Source organism: Antechinus flavipes, chromosome 4 (genome assembly GCF_016432865.1).
Source record: "Antechinus flavipes isolate AdamAnt ecotype Samford, QLD, Australia chromosome 4, AdamAnt_v2, whole genome shotgun sequence".
Classification (NCBI taxonomy): Eukaryota; Metazoa; Chordata; class Mammalia; order Dasyuromorphia; family Dasyuridae; genus Antechinus; species Antechinus flavipes.
Window position 1 is genome coordinate 135,727,025 of NC_067401.1, and position 18,196 is coordinate 135,745,220.

The 18,196-nt window shown below is 47.4% G+C and overlaps 1 protein-coding gene across 1 annotated transcript; it reads left to right on the forward strand.

The window, feature by feature from the left end:
* The first annotated feature begins 652 nt into the window (after positions 1–652).
* Positions 653–18,114, forward strand: GPR179 (G protein-coupled receptor 179). The gene is made up of 11 exons (XM_051994682.1): positions 653–1,544; positions 2,776–2,884; positions 6,406–6,493; positions 7,240–7,475; positions 8,141–8,209; positions 8,538–8,647; positions 9,045–9,283; positions 9,510–9,648; positions 10,235–10,340; positions 11,004–11,150; positions 12,181–18,114. The coding sequence occupies exons 1-11, from the start codon at positions 733–735 to the stop codon at positions 17,290–17,292; spliced, it is 7,167 nt and encodes a 2,388-aa protein (XP_051850642.1). The 5' UTR covers positions 653–732; the 3' UTR covers positions 17,293–18,114.
* Positions 18,115–18,196: the final 82 nt, after the last annotated feature.

Here is an 18,196-nt window from a genome sequence, read left to right on the forward strand (position 1 = left end):
GGACACAACCTGGTTGTTCTTCAAGCCTAATACAGTTCTTGCCACAAGGCTGAGTAGAGCATAGGTGTGGGAAGGGGGGCAACAGCTCACCCACGGTTGCTATGGCTCCCCATCCCGGATTTGCCCATTTCTCCTAATGGAGCAAGAGAGCAGGAGGGAGAGAGAGGAGGGAAGGGAGGGAGAGAAGGAAGGAAGGAAGGAAGGAAGGAAGGAAAGGAGAGAGGGAGAGAGGGAGAGAGGGAGAGAGAGAGAGAGAGAGAGAGAGAGAGAGAGAGAGAGAGAGAGAGAGAGAGAGAGAGAGAGAGAGAGAGAGAGAGAGAGAGAATTCCAGACTATTCTCTCTTCCCTTTCATCCCATCTGTGTCTATCTGTATTTGGAGCAGATGTGGAGATGGGGGAGGGGAGGCTGAATTGAGGGGGGGTGATGTTATGGTAGGATTAAGTGTTTCTGAGGTGGGGGGTGCTTAGAGAGGGAGAAGGGGCAGGGCCCCTTTGCCTACGTCTAGGAACCAGCCTATGACGTTGGTTAAAGAGAAAGGAAAAGCAGCTGAGATAGATTGAGCCTGAGACAGAGATAGAGAGACCGAGAGAGCAGGAGGGAAAGGCACATTTTCAGCACGCATGAAGACAATCATCTCCCCAGGCTGGAGCCAGCCACTTCCCAGAGTTTGCTGAACTGCTCTCCTCCTCGGCTGACCCGGATTCTGAAGTCTCTCAGAGGCTGGGAAATCCATGGCAGTTGGCATGAGGGTGGGCATCAGGGTGCAGATGAGGGCCCTTGGCATTTGGGGGCTCCTGAGCTGGTGTTTCTTCTGTGACTGGGCCTTGGCTGGTCCCCGAGACTCTCGCTCTCTACCTCTGCTGGCTTCCCAAGGCAAACTAGGAGCTGTGCCCACTTGGGCACCTCCAGAAGGGGCAGAGGCAGCGTTGGCTTTCCTCTACTCTGGGGATGCCCAAAAACTGGCTGGTGCCAACTGCAGTGGGCGGTACGAGGCACGAGGAGCTGGGGGCAGCGTGGGACTCCCCCCAGTCCTGCAGGGAGCCGCGGGTACCCTGGCGCAAGCGGCAAATTTCCTCAACATGCTGCTCCAGGCCAATGACATCCGGGAGTCCAGCGTGGAGGAGGACATAGAGTGGTACCAGGCGTTGGTACGGAGCGTGGCGGAGGGTGACCCGAAGGCGTACCGGGCGTCCCTGACTTTCAATCCGGCTCCCGGGGCTACTGTGTCTCAGCTGGCCCTTCGAGCTACCAGGATGGGAGAGGAGACACTCTTGCAGGATTTATCAATGGCCAGAGTCCAGGAAGCAAGGTCAGCTGGTGTCGGGGTCACCTTGGGCCTAAAAAAGCGGGTGCTGAGCAATGACCTGGGCAGCCTGGACAGCCCCAAATGGCCGCGGGGGGATGGGTACGTGGGTGACACAAGTCACATTCGCCTCTCACCCCCCTTTCTGGAGTGTCAGGGAGGTCGACTCCGACCGGGCTGGCTAATTGAGCTCTCAACTACCTTCTATGGACTCAAGCCCGATCTTAGTCCTGAGGTCAGGTGAGTATATTTTGACTTGTGCATATGTGTCTAAATAACATGTATATGTATATGTGCACACGGGTATGCTATTTATGTAAGTAAAATATATGCATATATGTAAATACAAACTTATGGAGATATGCAAACATACTGGTGTGTTTGTATATGCTTTAGAATCTAGTGTGGATGTAGATATAGGACATATTTTTGTCTATATGTGTAATTTATCTACCTACTCACGCTGGCATATTTATTTGCATAGCAATCAACAAGTATCGATGTGCATATGTATTCATGTTTGGGTTTGTGCACAGATAGAGCTCCGTTTGCCCAGGTTTGCGTACAGGTATGTACAAGTATGTGTGGTGGTCCATATGTTCCTGTGTGTGTAGGGATGCATGTACAGATGGGTGTCCGTTTATCTTTGGGGAGAGATGTGTGCAAACAGGTGAGCACTTTTCTGTTCCGTGGAAGAGGGGAAGAAAGGAGAAAAATAAGGATTATCTGCAGCCCTAACTTCCACGTTCCATCGCTGAAACACGCAGAGAGGACCTTCCTAAAGTTCTCCTGGAAGGGGCCTCAGCTTCCAAGTCCTTTTGGACCTTTCCCAGTGTCTCAGGTTCCCAATTTTATTACACGGTGTAATGTCCATTAACAAGAGGATGACCAGCTCTCCCTGGCCGGGAGGCCCCTTAACAACTCCCCCGCCCACCCACGGCCTCCCCCAGCTCTGTCACAGCCCAAGAGAAAGGCCCCAGTCACCCAGAGAGCCCGGACCCCTGATCCCTCAGACTCGGACTGGTGGGGAGGATTCGCGGCCCTGGCCCAGGCAGCGAGGTCGGCTCGGGTGCCCGGTTCGTTTCTGGTTGCCGGCCCCCCATCTCACCCCCTGCAGGACGCCTGGGGCCGGGCCCTCTCCCACTTGGCCCGAGCAAGGAAGAGAGTGTGAGTGGGCTCCGAGAGGCTCCTGTTCAGCAACACCTCCTAGTGTGAGGAGAGGGCGTCCCAGCCTCCCACTGAGCCCCGCACACTCAGTGCCCAGCCCCACCAGCCTGAGGCTCCTCCTTCTCCCAGCCATGGGCTGGGAGCGGGCATTTACAGCCCTCTCCATCCATCCCGGACAAAACTCCCGTCTCGGCCCCAAACTCAGAGAGCCGCTGATGGAGCAGAAAAGCTCGCGGAGGGGCAGAGGCCGGAGGCCAGGAGGAAGGCCGTCCGGGCGCTCCATTCCCCCCACTTTCTCCTTCAGGGGCTTGGTGCAGATGGATGTGGAGCTCCAGAGTGTGGACGTCGATCAGTGTGCCAGCGGCCCTGGCTGGTTCTCCAACACACACCAGTGTGACCTCAATAGTACCCAGGTACGGCGGGAGCGGGGTGGGGGCTGCATGTGGAGAGAGGCTGGCCCAGGGTCTCTCTCCGCGTCCCATTTCCTTGTGTCCATCACCTGAGCCCCCAGAAGCAGAAGAAATGAGCTAACACCTCAAAGTCTGCTGAGCCCCCAGTGTCCGAGAATGGGGGGGAGATTTCTAGAGATTCCCCTTGTGTGCTCTCCCCGACTGTTTCCCCTGAAGCTGCCAGTGTGTCTGGGACACATCCCCTTCAGCGTTTCGGGGACCTTTCCTGGTGACTGGGGAACAGAAAACAGACTATGGGGAGAGACACAGAGAAGAGGAAAAAATAGATGGGCAACTACAGGTGACAATATTGAGGCACTGTGAGTAATGGAGGGGAGCTAGTTATGCGTCTAAAGAATCACTTTGGGGCAGCCAGGTGATGCAGTGGTTACAGCCCCAGCCCTGAAGTCAGGAGGGCCTGAGTTCTAATCTGTCTCAGGCACTTAACACTTCCTGGCTGTGTGACCCTGGGCAACTCACTTAATCCCAATTGCCTCAGCAAAAAAAAAAAAAAAAAAAAAAAAAAAGAATCATTTCTGCAACTCCGGATAGGAAGTCCAGGAATTCCAAAGACCCTCCTCACATTTATTCTAAAAACATGGAGGAAGAGTCGATTCATTGAAGGTTTGGATTGTCTCAAATTTGTCTTTGCATTCAGCACAGTGCCCAGAATATAGTAGGGACTTAATAACTGACGGAGAGTCAGGAGACCTGGGCTGAAATCTCAGCTCTGCCATTTTTTTCATTGTGAACCTCTAGCCAACTGTTTAACCCCTTTGGGCTTCAGTTTCCTCATCTATAAAAAGATAACCTCTGAAGTCTCTCCCAATTCAAAATCTATGATCCTGATTCTAAGAATTCTCACATGTGCCTTAGGCAGAAGTCAATCCAAGGCCTTCATTCCAGTGGAGATTTCTCTACAATGCAATAGAGATGAGAGCATGTATCCACATACAGGGTAGCCCCCCAAAAGTAGGTGTCACCAAAATATATATATATATACACACACACTTTATTTTCTGGAAAAAAAAAAGCAAAGACAAAGTTATGAGCTAATTGGAGTGTATACAAACAAAGACATTACAAAATTATGAGCCAATTGGAGTATATATACATTTGGGAAGGACACCCAGAATTATCCTTCCTTTACAAAGATGATCTGACTCATCAGTAGGTGTATGAGTGGAGTGGTTTCTTCAGGAAAAGGGATAGACTCATGCTGAATCATCCATATCTGGGGGACAGCTGTAGTATCTAATGTGTGAGACAACTGGATAATTCTTAGGAATAGACAACAGCCAAATTCTATAGAAAGTAAGTGGTCATGAGAGGGACATAGTTTTTACAATGAGCTTGATTTCAATATCATTTCTCTAGCCCACTAAGCCAATAGGAATGCAATCTCTCTCCCATCTTTCTTCTCTCCTACCATTTATTTCTCTTTTGGAATAATGTCAGAGGTTGGACAAAGACTCTCCAAGTTCCATCCTGCTGAATTAGTTCACCAAATTCAATTCAAAACGTACTTATTATATACATGATACTATGCTAAGCTTTGGGGGGAAAGTCATGAAATAAGACACAGATCTACCCTCAAGGATCTTCCAATCTAATGGAGGGAATATATATACATATAAATGACAATACAGAATCTATCAATGAACAGTAGAAATCAAGACAGAATGTTATGAGAATATTGATAAGAAAAAGATACTTTTTTTCTTTTGGAGAAATCAGAGAGATTATCATTGAGGAGGTGATAGAACTGATTCTTAAACTATTTTCCCCAAATATGGAATGTACTCCTTTTTCCATCTGCCTCCTAGGAGTCCTAGTTTTCTTCAAGGTTCAGTCCTCATGAGAAGCCTTTCCCAATCCCCTGGTTGTAAGTGTTTACTTCTTCATTAAATGGTCTCATATTTATTATCCGATTACATGTTTTATCCCCTAGTAGAAAATAAGCTCTCCTTTGCTGCCTTCAGTGCAGCCAGGTGCGGACATTTCCTCATTCATGTATTCCTAATTACTATTCAGTCTCCCAAACCTACCCCTTTAACTTCTCCTAAATATAGGGGCAATTGATTAAAAAAAAAAAAATCCAGTGCCTTGCACATAGTAGGCTCTTAATAATAATTTACTAAATTGAACTGAATTGGAAAGGGACAAACTGAGGGTAGAAAGTAGGCAAAAGACTTTCTCTTGCTAAGAAAAAATGGGTCTAAACTAGGGTAGGTAAGTAGAGAAGAAGATAAGTGTGATCATAAAATGGACTAGATTTGGCAATGGAATGACTATAAGAGGTGAGAAAGAGGGAAGATTCAAAAATGAACAAAAATTAGAGCCTTTGTACCTATATTTGGTTATCAAAAGAAAGAGAAATTAGAGAAAGAGCCATGAAAACTTGTTTTTATTATATACCTTTTAATTTACAAGATATTTTGAATAGGTAATTTTTCAGCATTGACAGTTGCAAAACCTTTTGTTCCAATTTTTCCCCTCCTTCCCCCCACTCCTCCCCCAGATGGCAGGTTGACCAATACATGTTAAATATGTTCAAGTATAAGTTAAATACAATATATGTATATCTGTCCATACAGTTAATTTGCTGTATAAAAAGAGTCGGACTTTGAAATAGTTTACAATTAACCTGTGAAGGAAATCAAAAGTGCAGGCGGACAAAAATAGAAGGATTCGGAATTCTATGTAGTGATTCATAGTCATCTCCCAGCGTTCTTTCTCTGGGCGTAGCTGGTTCAGTTCATTACTGCTCTATTGGAACTGATTTGATTCATCTCATTGCTGAAGAGGGTCACGTCCATCAGAACTGATCATCATAGAGTATTGTTGTTGAAGTGCATAATGATCTCCTGGCAGGAAAACATTTTGAGGAAGGAAAAGTCAGTCCACAAGCATTTATTCCTGACTTTTGTGTGGTGGAACCTGAAGGTAGAATTCTGAGAAATGGTTGAAGATCAAGGTGTAGATCTGGGGATCACTTGCTGAGATGTGATCATTTATTCCTCATGCCAGATTCAAGCTTATTCCTTCTTTATTTTGGTCAGAATAAGGAATGGGGGACAAATAAAAGGCTGTCTTTGACTTTACCCTGACTTCACTTCTGATAAGGTGTAAGTCTTCCATGGAAGTATATGGCCCCAGAAAAAAAAAGTTATGTATCCTTGGGGTCCCTTTCCACCCACCAGAGAGCCAAGGGCTGGAGTTTGGGGGTAGAGAACAAAAGGGACCCATTAAAAAAAAGAGATAGACTTCAGTTATGAGGGGAAAGTCTGCTCCTGATTCCAAATCTTCAGTCAGGGACAGAGGGATATAGGGAAAGAGAAGGAAAGTAGAAAGGAGGGGGAGAGAATTCCCTGTGGAGCAGCTGGATCTTGATGGTATTTCTTTGTGGGGGGAGAGGAAGTAAAAAGACCCCAGCTGGAAATTTCCACTTCCCATAGCAATGCAGCGTCTCATTCTCCTTGCAGTGTGTCTCCCTGGAGAACCGTGGCTTCGTCCTTGGTCGCTACCTCTGCCGCTGCCGACCAGGCTTCTATGGACCCAGTCTTTCCATGGGTAGGTGCCTCAGATCTTGCCAACGGTGTCTTTTTCCCCCCTGTTGGAGCCACTTATCTCAATCATGCTTGGACCACTTTCCCTCCTCAGGGATGACCGATGCCCATCCTAACACCTCTTTTATATTGGAAGCCTCCGTTCTAGTGCTTCCTTCTGTTAATTATTTATTTATCCCGTTTTTAGCTTGCTTTGTATAAATTTTTTTTTCTCATTGTCTCCCTTATTGGACTATAAGTTCTCTGAGGGCAGGGATGATTTTTTTCTCTTAATGTGTTCCCAGTGTTTAGACCACATAGAAAGTTATTTAATAAATGTTTACTAAGTGATTAAGAAAGCACTGTGGGGGAGAAAGGAGTGGAGGCTGGGAGCATATCCTGGGAAGGGAAAGAGGGAAGGGCCTGAAATTCCTGTGGGAAACAAAGTAAGGGGTTGGGAAAGAGCAAAGGGGTCGAACAAAGTGTCAAGATGAAAGACAGGAACCAGAACAGAGGATGTGTTTGTTTTTGGAGGTCAAATCCGATATGGATCAGCAGGAATCTAGGTCTCTCTCTTTTACTTCTATTGTCTAAAATATCTCTACGGAGATTTTTTTTAAAAGGTCTCTACTTCATCACCCTATTTGCCCACCGCCTGCCAAAAGGAAAGGGAAATAGAATGGCCTCAAGAGTGGGGAAAAGGAGGTACTGGTAGGACATTAGGCAGGAAACCTCAAAATGGGGGACTCATCCTGGGAGCCTTTCTTACAGGGGCAGGTGACAGCAATGCAGAGCCCACAGGACAGTATAGGGCTCTCCGAGGCAGCCCCAGTCAGCTGATTCGGTGCCAACCGTGCCCAGAAGGCTGTGCCAGCTGTGTGGATGCCACACCGTGCCTGGTGGAGGAGACACAGGTGCTCAGAGCAGCTGTGTTGGTTTGCCAAGCTTGCTGCATGTTGGCCGTCTTTCTCAGCATGCTGATTTCCTACCACTGCCGCAGGAGCAAGGCAAGCCGAGTTCTTCCTTATCAATTGCCCTTTTCCAACCTCATACTTCCAGCGAGGCACATTTTCCCTAGGGCCCTCTCAGCAGCGAGCTGTGCTGTTTGAATGGCCCATGTCCAGAGGAGATCATTGTCATCCAGTCTGGGAAGAGTAGGGGGTTAGGGACCAGGCTTACCAGTGCTATGAGTTAGTGGGGCAAGGATTGGAGGTGGGAAAAATGAAATTGTGGGGAGGGGTCTGCTGATGCAATAAGGATGGGCTGGAGATGTGGCTGGGCAATGAGAGAGTGGGAAGGGAAGAGAACACGCATGGAGCACCTGCCATAGGCCGGGCTCTCTGCAAATATTTCATTTGGTCCTCACAATAATCATGTGAAGCAAGTGCAATTGTTGCCCCCATTTTATACAGTCAAAGGGAACCAAGGCAAGCATCAGCTAAGTGATTTATCCGGGGTCTCATAGCTAGAAATGTTTGAGGTGAAATTTAAAAATCAGGTTTTCCTGACTTTAGGCTTAGTTCTCAAACTACAGCAATACCTGGGGAGGGGGGAGGGCTTAATGACTGGGGCAGAGCCATGAGTGGGACCCCAACAGCCTGAGAGCCCCACTCCATCCTGGCCCAATGCCATGTCTTCTCACAAAAATCTTCCTTTTCTCTGGGGCTTGCAGACCATCAGAGCATCTGGGGTCCTCTTACTGGAAACCATCCTATTTGGATCTCTGTTGCTCTACTTCCCTGTGAGTCTGTGGCCCCGTGGGTCTTCCTTCACTTCCCTTCTCCATCCTTTCCACCCAGCTTTAAGTATTCACAACCCTTCTTTTTTCCAAGGGTCTTTACCACCTCCTAAGGCCTCTGCATCTCCCCATATTTCCTATCCTAATCCACCTCCCTCTCTCCAAGCAACTAGAAACTATCATGGGCAGGGGGGAATACCCCATACATTGGTTCTCTTAGAGTACCCCAAATTATGAAGGGATGGAACTATCCAGGGTGGGATAAAGAATAAAACACTAGAGATTCACAATAGCTGTTATCAATCCTGGCTCTCCCGTCTATTTGCCTCAGGTGTTTATTCTCTACTTCAAGCCAAGCATATTCCGATGCATTGTTCTTCGGTGGGTGAGACTGCTTGGCTTTGTCACAGTATATGGCACCATCACCCTCAAGCTATACAGGTACAGCCTGAGAATAAAGACTACCTCACCTCCAGGTCCCCAGCCTAATCTTCCCGTACCTGTATTCTTCAGGTCACAACCTAGGGGGATTTCTTGCACCATTAAAGAAGCGTTTCTCAAATGTTGACCCAAAACTAACATAATGCTTCTCTGACTCCATCACCAGGCTTCTTTGCTACATAATCCACCCCACTTGGTCCTCAAGCCCCTTCCCATCACACATTACCCACTCAGCCCTTTTCTCAATCCCATTCCTAATCCTAGATAGCCTGCCTTCCATCCTCAAGCCTCTCCCCATGACTCTATAATTTACCTTCTGCCCTGCCAATAATGCTTAACTCTATCTCCTCTGTACTTCAGCTTGTGGTGAGTGATGTGATTCTCCCTTTTCCCACAGAGTACTACAACTGTTTCTGTCTAGAACAGCCCAGCGGGGCCCCCACCTGAGCAGCGGCCGGCTGCTGCGGCGCCTTGGGCTTCTCCTGCTCCTGGTTCTGTGTTTCCTGGCAGCCTGGACAGCCGGCACGCTGGAAAGGGGACCCCAGCATGCACCCCTGGTTATTCGGGGTCACACAGCTGCTGGCCGTCACTTTTATCTCTGCCACTATGATCGCTGGGACTACATCATGGTTGTGGGTGAGACGCCCTATTCCTGTCCCCAGCCTGAGCCCCTCTCCAAATCCTTCAACTTCCCCTTCTTCCTTCAGTGTCAGCCTGATTGCAGCCTTTTCTCTCCTTCATGTCCCTCACCCTATCCTCCCCAGGGAGCCCTTGCCCCCACATACAACTCTGTACAAGGAGACTAGGCACTTTGACTTTAGTTGTTGACAAATATAACCCAGCTCTGACTCTTCCCTCCAAGCTGAGATGCTCCTCCTCTGCTGGGGCAGTTTCCTCTGTTATGCCACACGGGCAGTGCCCTCTGCCTTTCATGAGCCTCGCTACATGGGTATCGCTCTACACAATGAACTTCTGGTCTCTGCTGCCTTCCATGCTGCCAGGTAAGGAAATTACATATATATAATGTATTATATACATATATTTTTTTATTCTCTCTATATATTTATATAATTTTTAATAAAAATAATATTTATAGTAAACAGAAATATAATTCTTAAATTATATTTGTGGTGAGGAGATACATAAAATGATGATCAATACAAGCATATATAATTAATGTATTGAGTATTGTATTGTATTGTAGTATTGAGTAGTAGAAATTAGTTTATAAGGAAAGCCAAATTAGGAGATGGGTTTCCTGGAGTAGTTTGGACATGGACCTGGCATTGGAATGGGTAGGGAGCTCCAATTTTTCCTTAGAATCCCAATTTAAGCCTATAATTTGATTCTTCTTGGAGTCGTCTGAAGATCAAAGGAAAATAGGGTGAAGGGCAGAGCAAAGAGAATGTATGGGAGGAATGAGGCATCAGAACAGGAAAGGAGGGAAGTCTGGAGGGAAAGGTTTTATGGAAGAAATTTCAAGCAAAATCTGGAAGAAAACCAATGAAACATGTGGGGATGTGGGTGGGTGGGAAGGAAGAATGTAGTATTCATTTCTCTAGTTCCCTTTTCCCACTTACTTCACAGGTTTGCCTTGGTTCCCTCTTTACACCCAGACTGGACCCTACTTCTCTTCTTTATCCACACCCATGGCACAGTCACGATGACCCTGGCTCTTCTCTTTATCCCCAAGGTAAAGCCTCCCAGCCTGCTTGCCTCCCTCCTAGAATTCTTTTTTTCCCAGGGGGATTTAAGAGACTGAAATCACCCCAACTTCAGAGCTGATATACTTGTCCTGTTGAAATCACCAGGCTCTCAGTAACCTCCTGCTCCCCTGTCCCTGCCCTTGTAAAAGGTAGAGATAAAATAAGGCAAGTGATATGAAGGCAAGGCTTAGAAATGGAAAGGAGTAATAGCATCTGATGGAAAGGGAAAACAATCCCTACCCCTACGTCTTTCTAATAACTTCTAATAATAATTCTAAAATCCTAATAATAATAACAATTTGAAAATTTTTAAAGAAGTCTTGGATCAAGTGATATGGTAATATCTTTAGCAGATTGTTGGATCTGAAAAAGCCATTATCAATAGGGCTGTTCTTAGTGGAAAGACAACTCTTAAGCAAGTCTATTTAAGGAGGACCTGGCATTGGAATGGGTAGGGAGTCCCAATTTTTCCTTAGAATCCCAATTTAAGCCTATAATTTGATTCTTCTTGGAGTCGTTTGAAGATCAAAGGAAAATAGGGTGAAGGGCAGAGCAAAAGGAAAGTATGGGAGGAGGTAAAACATCAGAACAGGAAAGGAGGGAAGTCTGGAGGGAAAGAAATCTTCCTCTCACTATTCTATCCACTATAGTTCCTGACCCCAGGGATCCCTCCCCGGGAAGAGATTGCAGCTGAGGTCTATGAGGATGAGTTGGACCTGCAAAGATCAGGCTCCTGCCTCAACAGCAGCATTGCTTCTGCCTGGAGTGAATACAGCCTTGACCCTGGAGACATTCGGGTGTGTATTACTTTTTATCTCTTTTTGATGTTAGCTATTCAGAACTGTCTAGAGAGAGCCAGCCAAGTCATCCTGATTCCCTTTCTCTGATGCTCTTACCTTTTCCCTCCAGGCTTTTCCTAGTCCCCTAATTTCATTTTAACAGTCATTTGTTGCTAGTCTTCCCCCAACGCCCCCAGGAAAATTACCATCACAGTAAAGTCTGGCCATTGGATGATTCCTCCATCTCTCTCTCCTATATCCAAAAGTAATTCTTCTGGAGGTCTCACTTCTAATTTTTCTACTGCCATACTAGCTCATTTAAACCGATTCTTTGCTCAAAGAATACAGGTCATTTTTGTTGAAATTAGAGTGCCATTAAAATGACCATTTGATAGCAATATAATGCTCTGTTAAATCTTTGTTCAAAATGCGTTCACATCTATTATGCCATTGTCACAATGACTAAAGTTAGAAGTTGACAATCTGAAATGAAATCATCCCAACTCCCAACCTACCCATGGAGATCTTGCAGCTGCATTCTCTTTTTAAAGAGGGGGAATTGGGACTTAGTAAATTGCCTAAGGCCACAGTTATGGGCAGTAGACCGGGGGCTAGGACTGGCTTTCCAGACTCCTGAGTCAAGAGTGCATCCCGGTAAAAGGGACTTACCGCCGAGGGCTATCAGATGTAGTGGGGGGTAGAGAAGAGGCAGGTCTCAGTGGCTAGAACACGGTCCTATTGTCCGGAGGACCTGCGTTCAAATCCATCCTCAAACACTTAGCAGCTGTCTGATACTGGTCATTGAATCCCAATTGCCTTACCCCCAGACTCCACACAAACCAGAAGTTAGTGGGGGCTAGCCGGGGAAGGTTTTATGGAAGAAATTTTAAGCAAAATCTGGAAGGTGCCATTGTTTGGTGGAGAGAAGATTTCATCTTTCAACAACGCAATGGAAAGTGCTGAAAGTAGTTCTTCAGAGAAAAGGTTCAGGGATGTATCTGTGTGCTCTATTTCCTCCTTAGCTAAATTATCCTACCCGCTTCTACAGGATGAACTAAAGAAGCTCTATGCCCAATTAGAGGTTCACAAGACCAAGAAGATGGCGGTTAACAACCCACACCTGCCCAAGAAGAGGGGCAGCTCCCGCCGCGGCCTGGGGCGCTCCTTTATGAGGTGCCTGGCTGAGTTCCCCGAGGCTGTGGCCCGACGGGACCTCAGCTCTCCAGGCCGGGCTAGTTTTCCTCGTTCTTCTCGGCGACGGCTCCTCAGTTCTGGGGTCCAGACGCCTGAGAGACCATCGCCAACTCTGCGCAAATCGCACAGCACCTACGACCACCGGAGGGAGCAGGAGCCCCCGCTCCTCGATTCCCTTCTCCGAAGGAAGCTGGCAAAGAAGGCTTCGAGGGGGGAAAGTCGGGACTCCATGGTCGTGCCTCCCCCACTTGGCTTCCGGTCGGCTAGTGCCCACAACCTGGCGGTGGGAGAGAGGCTCCCTCGGGCCCAGCCTGCCCCTCTGCAGAAATCGCTCAGTGTGGTGGCTGGCTCCAGGGAGAAGGCGCTGCTCTTGGCCAGCCAAGCCTACCTGGAAGCGAGCTATAGGCTGGCCCTGGAGCGGGAGGAGAGGCGAAGAGCAGGGGCAGAGAGCCCGGCCAGGAGGCCGTCAGCCAGGCGACTGGAGCGGGTTCGGGGAGATTCCCTGTCGCCTCCTCTATCACCGGCCAAGAGTAGCAGTGTGGACAGTTCCCACGGCTCTGGGAAGCTTCACGAGATAGGCGGCAGGGGGCCACCCCCTTCCCCTATGAAGCACCAGATCTCCACGCCAGTCCTGGCTTTAGGTGGGACATGCTTAGGAGATTCACAGATGCTCTCCCCGACTTCAACTTTGGCTCCAGCTCCAGTGCCAGCCCCAGCTCAAGACCCCAGCTTAATGACCTATATTTGCCCCTGGGAAAATGCAGAGCTACCAGTCAGGGTGGAAAGTTCAACCCAGGAATCTGCTCCTGGGACAGGTGGAGGGGACAGCCGTCTCCCAACCCGAGCTCGGTTCTTGAGAGCCCTCTCGGTGGCCGTGGCACTGGAGAAGCGGGAAGGTGTGGAAAGTGAGGGGGCTGGAGCAGAGCATTCAGACGTTACTGAGACTGATGATGAAAGGCATAGGATCTTTCCCAAATCGCATAGCGTCAAGACCCCCACTCAACAGGGTTCCATGCGCAATCTGGGGCTGGCCATCAAGGCTCTAACCAAGTCCCGGAGCAGCTACAAGGAGAAAGAAAACCGGGTAGGCAGCCCGGAAAGGGTAGGGAAGGGTAAGGCTCTTGAAGAAGGTGCTGGATTGGCCACGAGAACTGTGAGGGCAGGCCGTCCTAAACCCGTGAGCAAACAAGCAGCTTTGGCCCCTTGTGATGATGAGGAATCCATCCAGAACCAGCAGAACATACATACCAGTAGAATGCTAGCTGGCTATCCCCAGGAAGAGAGCAAGGAAAAAGAGAGCAGGCCTAGGGGACCTTCCCACAGGCCTGAGAAAGCAAAGGAGGTTGCTACTGCAAGGCAGACTATTCAGGATCCTGTCAGCAAGGACAAAGATGCTGAGACAACTGAGATGACCTCTGAGCAAGAAAGAGAATCGAAAGGGAGATATGAGGGAGTTAAAGCTTGTGCTCTGCTGTCTGACAGCAGAGATAGCAGAACAGTAGAAATATGTCCATGGGAGACCATTGATCTAGAAGCTGAGAAAGTAGATAGCCCAAAGGCAGAGACCTCACTCCGGCACATGAGTAAAGGAACTTTTGAACAAGAGGAAAAGACAAAACCCCCTGAAAAAGCAGGACCCAAAGGAATGATAGTCACTGATAAAAAAAAACCCGAGCAGCAGCTGTGGGATCGAGAGGCAGTATGTCCCTGGGAAAGTACAGACCTAGCAGGCCCCATATCCCAACCAGGTCCTCAGCACACTGACCAACCCAAAGATGGCCACCAGGTAGTAGGGAGAAGAGCAGCAGAGGTATGTCCATGGGAAGTGACTGAGGTAGATGCTCAAAAGCAAGATGGTACCAAGGCAGAAATTTGTCCTTGGGAAGCGAGTGACGGAACAGCAGATAAAGAAAAATTGTTACAGGAAGTAGGAAGGCATTCCCTAGAAGAAAAACAAATCTTCAACAAAGCAATAATTTCCAAAGACAAAAAGAAACTGGGTGAAGAATGGAAATCTCTCTGCCCATGGGAGAGTACAGATTTTAGGGGCCCCACAGCTAGTCCAACTCAAACTCCAGGGATCTCAGAGTCCTCAGAGAGTGTGGGAAACAAGGTGGCTGAAGTGTGTCCATGGGAAATGGAAGAAGATGTGTCTGGCAGGAAAGCTGAGGTCTGTCCGTGGGAAATGATTAAAACAGTTGGAAAAGGGACACTAGGCCAGGAAGCACATGAAGAATTGCTACAAGAAAAGGGAAAAGTCTCTGGAAAAGAGAGCTATGGAGAAGTTGAAGAGTCTACCTGGAAAGAAGCTGAGAATCAGGAAAGGGAGGCAGTCTGTCCTTGGGAAAGTACAGAGCCTGAGAACCTTTCCTTACAGTCAGACCCCGCTAAAGTGCTTGACATTTCGGGGAGCAGGACTGCAGAGGTATGTCCATGGGAAGTCCTCAAACCAAGCATAAGTGAGGCAGGGTCTGCCAAAGAGACAATCTATCCCTTAGAGATGAGTGCAGGTGCAACAGAGAAAAGAGCATTGGAAAAAGATAAAGAGAAATGCCAAGAGAACAAGGGGCAAACCAAAGAATCAAAAGAATTAGATGAACTGATCAAGACACAGGAAGCTGTCTGCCCCTGGGAGATATCTGCTCTCAAAACAGACCCTCAGAAAACAGACCAATCCACAATCAGATACCAGGTATCAGGTAGTATAGAGAGCAAGGCAACTGAGATCTGTCCATGGGAAGTGCAGATTATACCTACTAATGTGGTAGATACATCCTGGAAGCCTACCGATGTAGGAAAAGAGAGAAGTGATTTGGAAATTGAGCTAGCCAAGGATTCCCATGGAGATAAAGAAAAGGGGTTCAGAAAATCAGGATCCAAAGAAGCAGCCATCCTTGCTCAGAAAAAGACAGAGAGGTTAATCCCAGACAGGGAAGTCACTTGTTCCCAGGAGAGCTTGGATCCAGCAAACTCCTCCTTACAAACAGGCAGCCAAGCCACTGGTCACTTCAAAGCTGGTTTGCAGGTATTAAGCACTGTGGGAAACAAAACAGCTGATGTGTGTCCATGGGAGATGGAGACAGTGTTGTCCAGTAGAAAAGCTGAGGTCTGTCCCTGGGAGGTAGGCAAAGAAACAACTGAGAAAAAGGAATTAGGACAAGAGATGATTGGGGAATACAAGGAGGATAAGGTGGAAACTTTAAGAAAGGGGAGCTCTGGAGAGCTAGGAGGTAAAACAAAGCAAACAGTAAAACTGAGTCAAGAGCAGGAATCTGTTTGTCCTTGGGATAACAGCATGCCCTTGAGGAGTCACTCGGCTCAAAGCCCGGTGACCTCCTGCTCATCTGACAGTCAAGTAGCTAAAGTCTGTCCCTGGGAAGTGGAAGAGGACACTTCCAACAAGAAAGCTGAGGTCTGTCCCTGGGAAGTAGAACAGGACACTTCCAACAAGAAAGCTGAGGTCTGCCCTTGGGAAGTGGAACAGGACACTTCCAACAAGAAAGCTGAGGTCTGCCCTTGGGAAATGGAAGGGAAATGGGAACAGGGTACAGAGGGAGAACACTTAAAGAAAGCTCAGGCAAATCTTGAGAAAGAGTATGCTGCAAAGACTCAACTTCATACTTGTAGAGAAGGAATGAAACCCAGTGGAGCCAGGGAATCCACCTCTCTGTTCAAGGATTCAGATTCAGGGGGTCTGTCCTTCCAAGCAGATCCTCAGGGCCCTCTCAGCTCCCAACTACCTGGCAGTGACGGGGTCAGGATGACTCAGGTATGTGCGTGGGAAGCTGTTGAGCCACAAATTGATGCACCAGAAAATAACACGGCAGAAATCTGTCCTTGGGAAGGGAGTGAGGGACCAACTGAGAAAGTGACTAAGAGACAGGGTCAAGGCAGAGAAGCTCAAGAGGAAAAAAGAAAACCCTCTAAAAAATCAGACACCCCAGCTATGCCTGTCACTAAACATAAAAAACTAATCCGACAGCAGGAGACAGTCTATCTGTGGGAGAGCATGGACCTGGGGGATGCCCCCTCCCAACCAGATCCTCATGATGCTGAGGGATCCAAAGCTGGGTCCCGGGTATTAGCAGGCAAGGAGGGTGAGATGAGTTCAAGCAAAGCAGAGGATCCTCAACTCACCAGGAAAGCAGAGATCTGTTCCTCGGAGTTGAGCAAAGCAGCAGCAGAAGGGAGCCTGGCAGAGGTTACAGCTGTGAAGTCCCAAGGACAGAAAGGAAAAACGCCCAGAAAAGGGAGCTCCAGAAAGGCTGAAGACCACTTTTCAGAAACAGAGAAGCTTAGCCTAGAAGTCTGTCCTTGGCAGAGTACAGATTCAGGGGGCTCTTCCCTTCAACCAGACAAAATCAAAGTCACTTGCCAGGGCAGTATGGGGAGCACAATAGCAGAGATGTGCCCGGAGGAAGTCACGGAATTAGGAGGAAGTAAACCAGAAGATGTTCTAACAGAAATCTGTCCCTGGAAAGGGACAGGAGCCCTGCCTGGGAAACCTGCCTGTCAGGCTTCAGAAGAAATTAAAACAGAAATCCCCCCAACCATCCAAGAGAAATCATCTAGTCTTTCACTCTCCAGACCTCTGGGCTGTCTTCTCCCAGAAAGCAAATTTTCTGTCCCTGAAGTCACTGTCAGTTCTTTTGAAGGTGATGGAGGATCCCACAATATTCCAGAAGTAAAGCCAGAGACTGGCCCAACCTCAGAGACTAGTATCCAAGGTCAGCCATCTAGACTTTCAGTCCACATACCTCTAGGCTTTCTTTCAGAAAGCAAAGTTTCTGTCCCTAAGGTCAATGTCAGTTCTTTTGAAGGTGATAGAGGACTCCACTATATTCCAGAGAAAAAGCTAGAGGCTGTCTCAACTTCTGAGATCAGTACCCAAGAGGTCAAAGAGCAACAGCTTCCCTCCTCAACAAAGGGTGAGGAAAGAGCTTCCCATGAGGGTCAAAACTTGTGACTCCAGCCTACCACTTGTCTCTCCCTAGGACTGACTTCCTCAAATTGGCCAAGTGGGTTACAAGATTACAAAGATGCTTTTTTCAGGAATAAGTGTCCTAGAGTAGAAAATTATTGTGATCAAAAGACATAAGATATCAATAAAACAGTAAAAAAAAAAAAAAAAAAAAAGTACATGCCCTTTTCAAATCCTGGCTCTCTCTTCCTAAAGAGTTGTGAATTGGTATTTCCCCTTCTAAATGGGTCAGAAGCAAATTTATTTTATTTTATTCATTTAATTTTGGGGGGGCAATTGGAGCTAAGTGCCCGATGTCACACAATTAGTTAAGTGAGACTGGATTTGAATTCAGGCTTTCCTTGACTCTAGGGCCAGGTACTCTAAAACTATACTCCTAAGCAAACTGATTTTAAAAGAATTACTTTAAGTAATTATTAAAGTCAGGCCTGAATTCTCCAGTGATTTTGATTCTCCAGCTATATAAACCACATCTTTTCCACCTAAGTTTTAATTTCCCCATTTACCCTCTCCCACCAAGTGGACAAAAATCTCTGGAGAATTTTCCCAGTCAACAAGAATATGTAACACCTGTGTTAGTCATTAGTCTTGATTCCTCATTTAAGTCAGTGGTGTGGGCTGAGGAGTTGGTGGTCCCTGCTGTACCTATTTCCAATAGATCTATGTTGCCGTACACAAATGGCATAGTTCAAATGTCTGTATGCACACACACACACAAATTCAAACCATACCAGTCACATCCACCCTAGAATTTCTGCTCCATTATACTGACAAGAGCTGTTTCACACCCAGGACAGAAATGTCGTCCCCTACAATCTATACAACAATGCTTTTGCAGTTAATTAAGTAACCACCTGATAATTATGCAAAAGATTGAAACCTTCCCAGA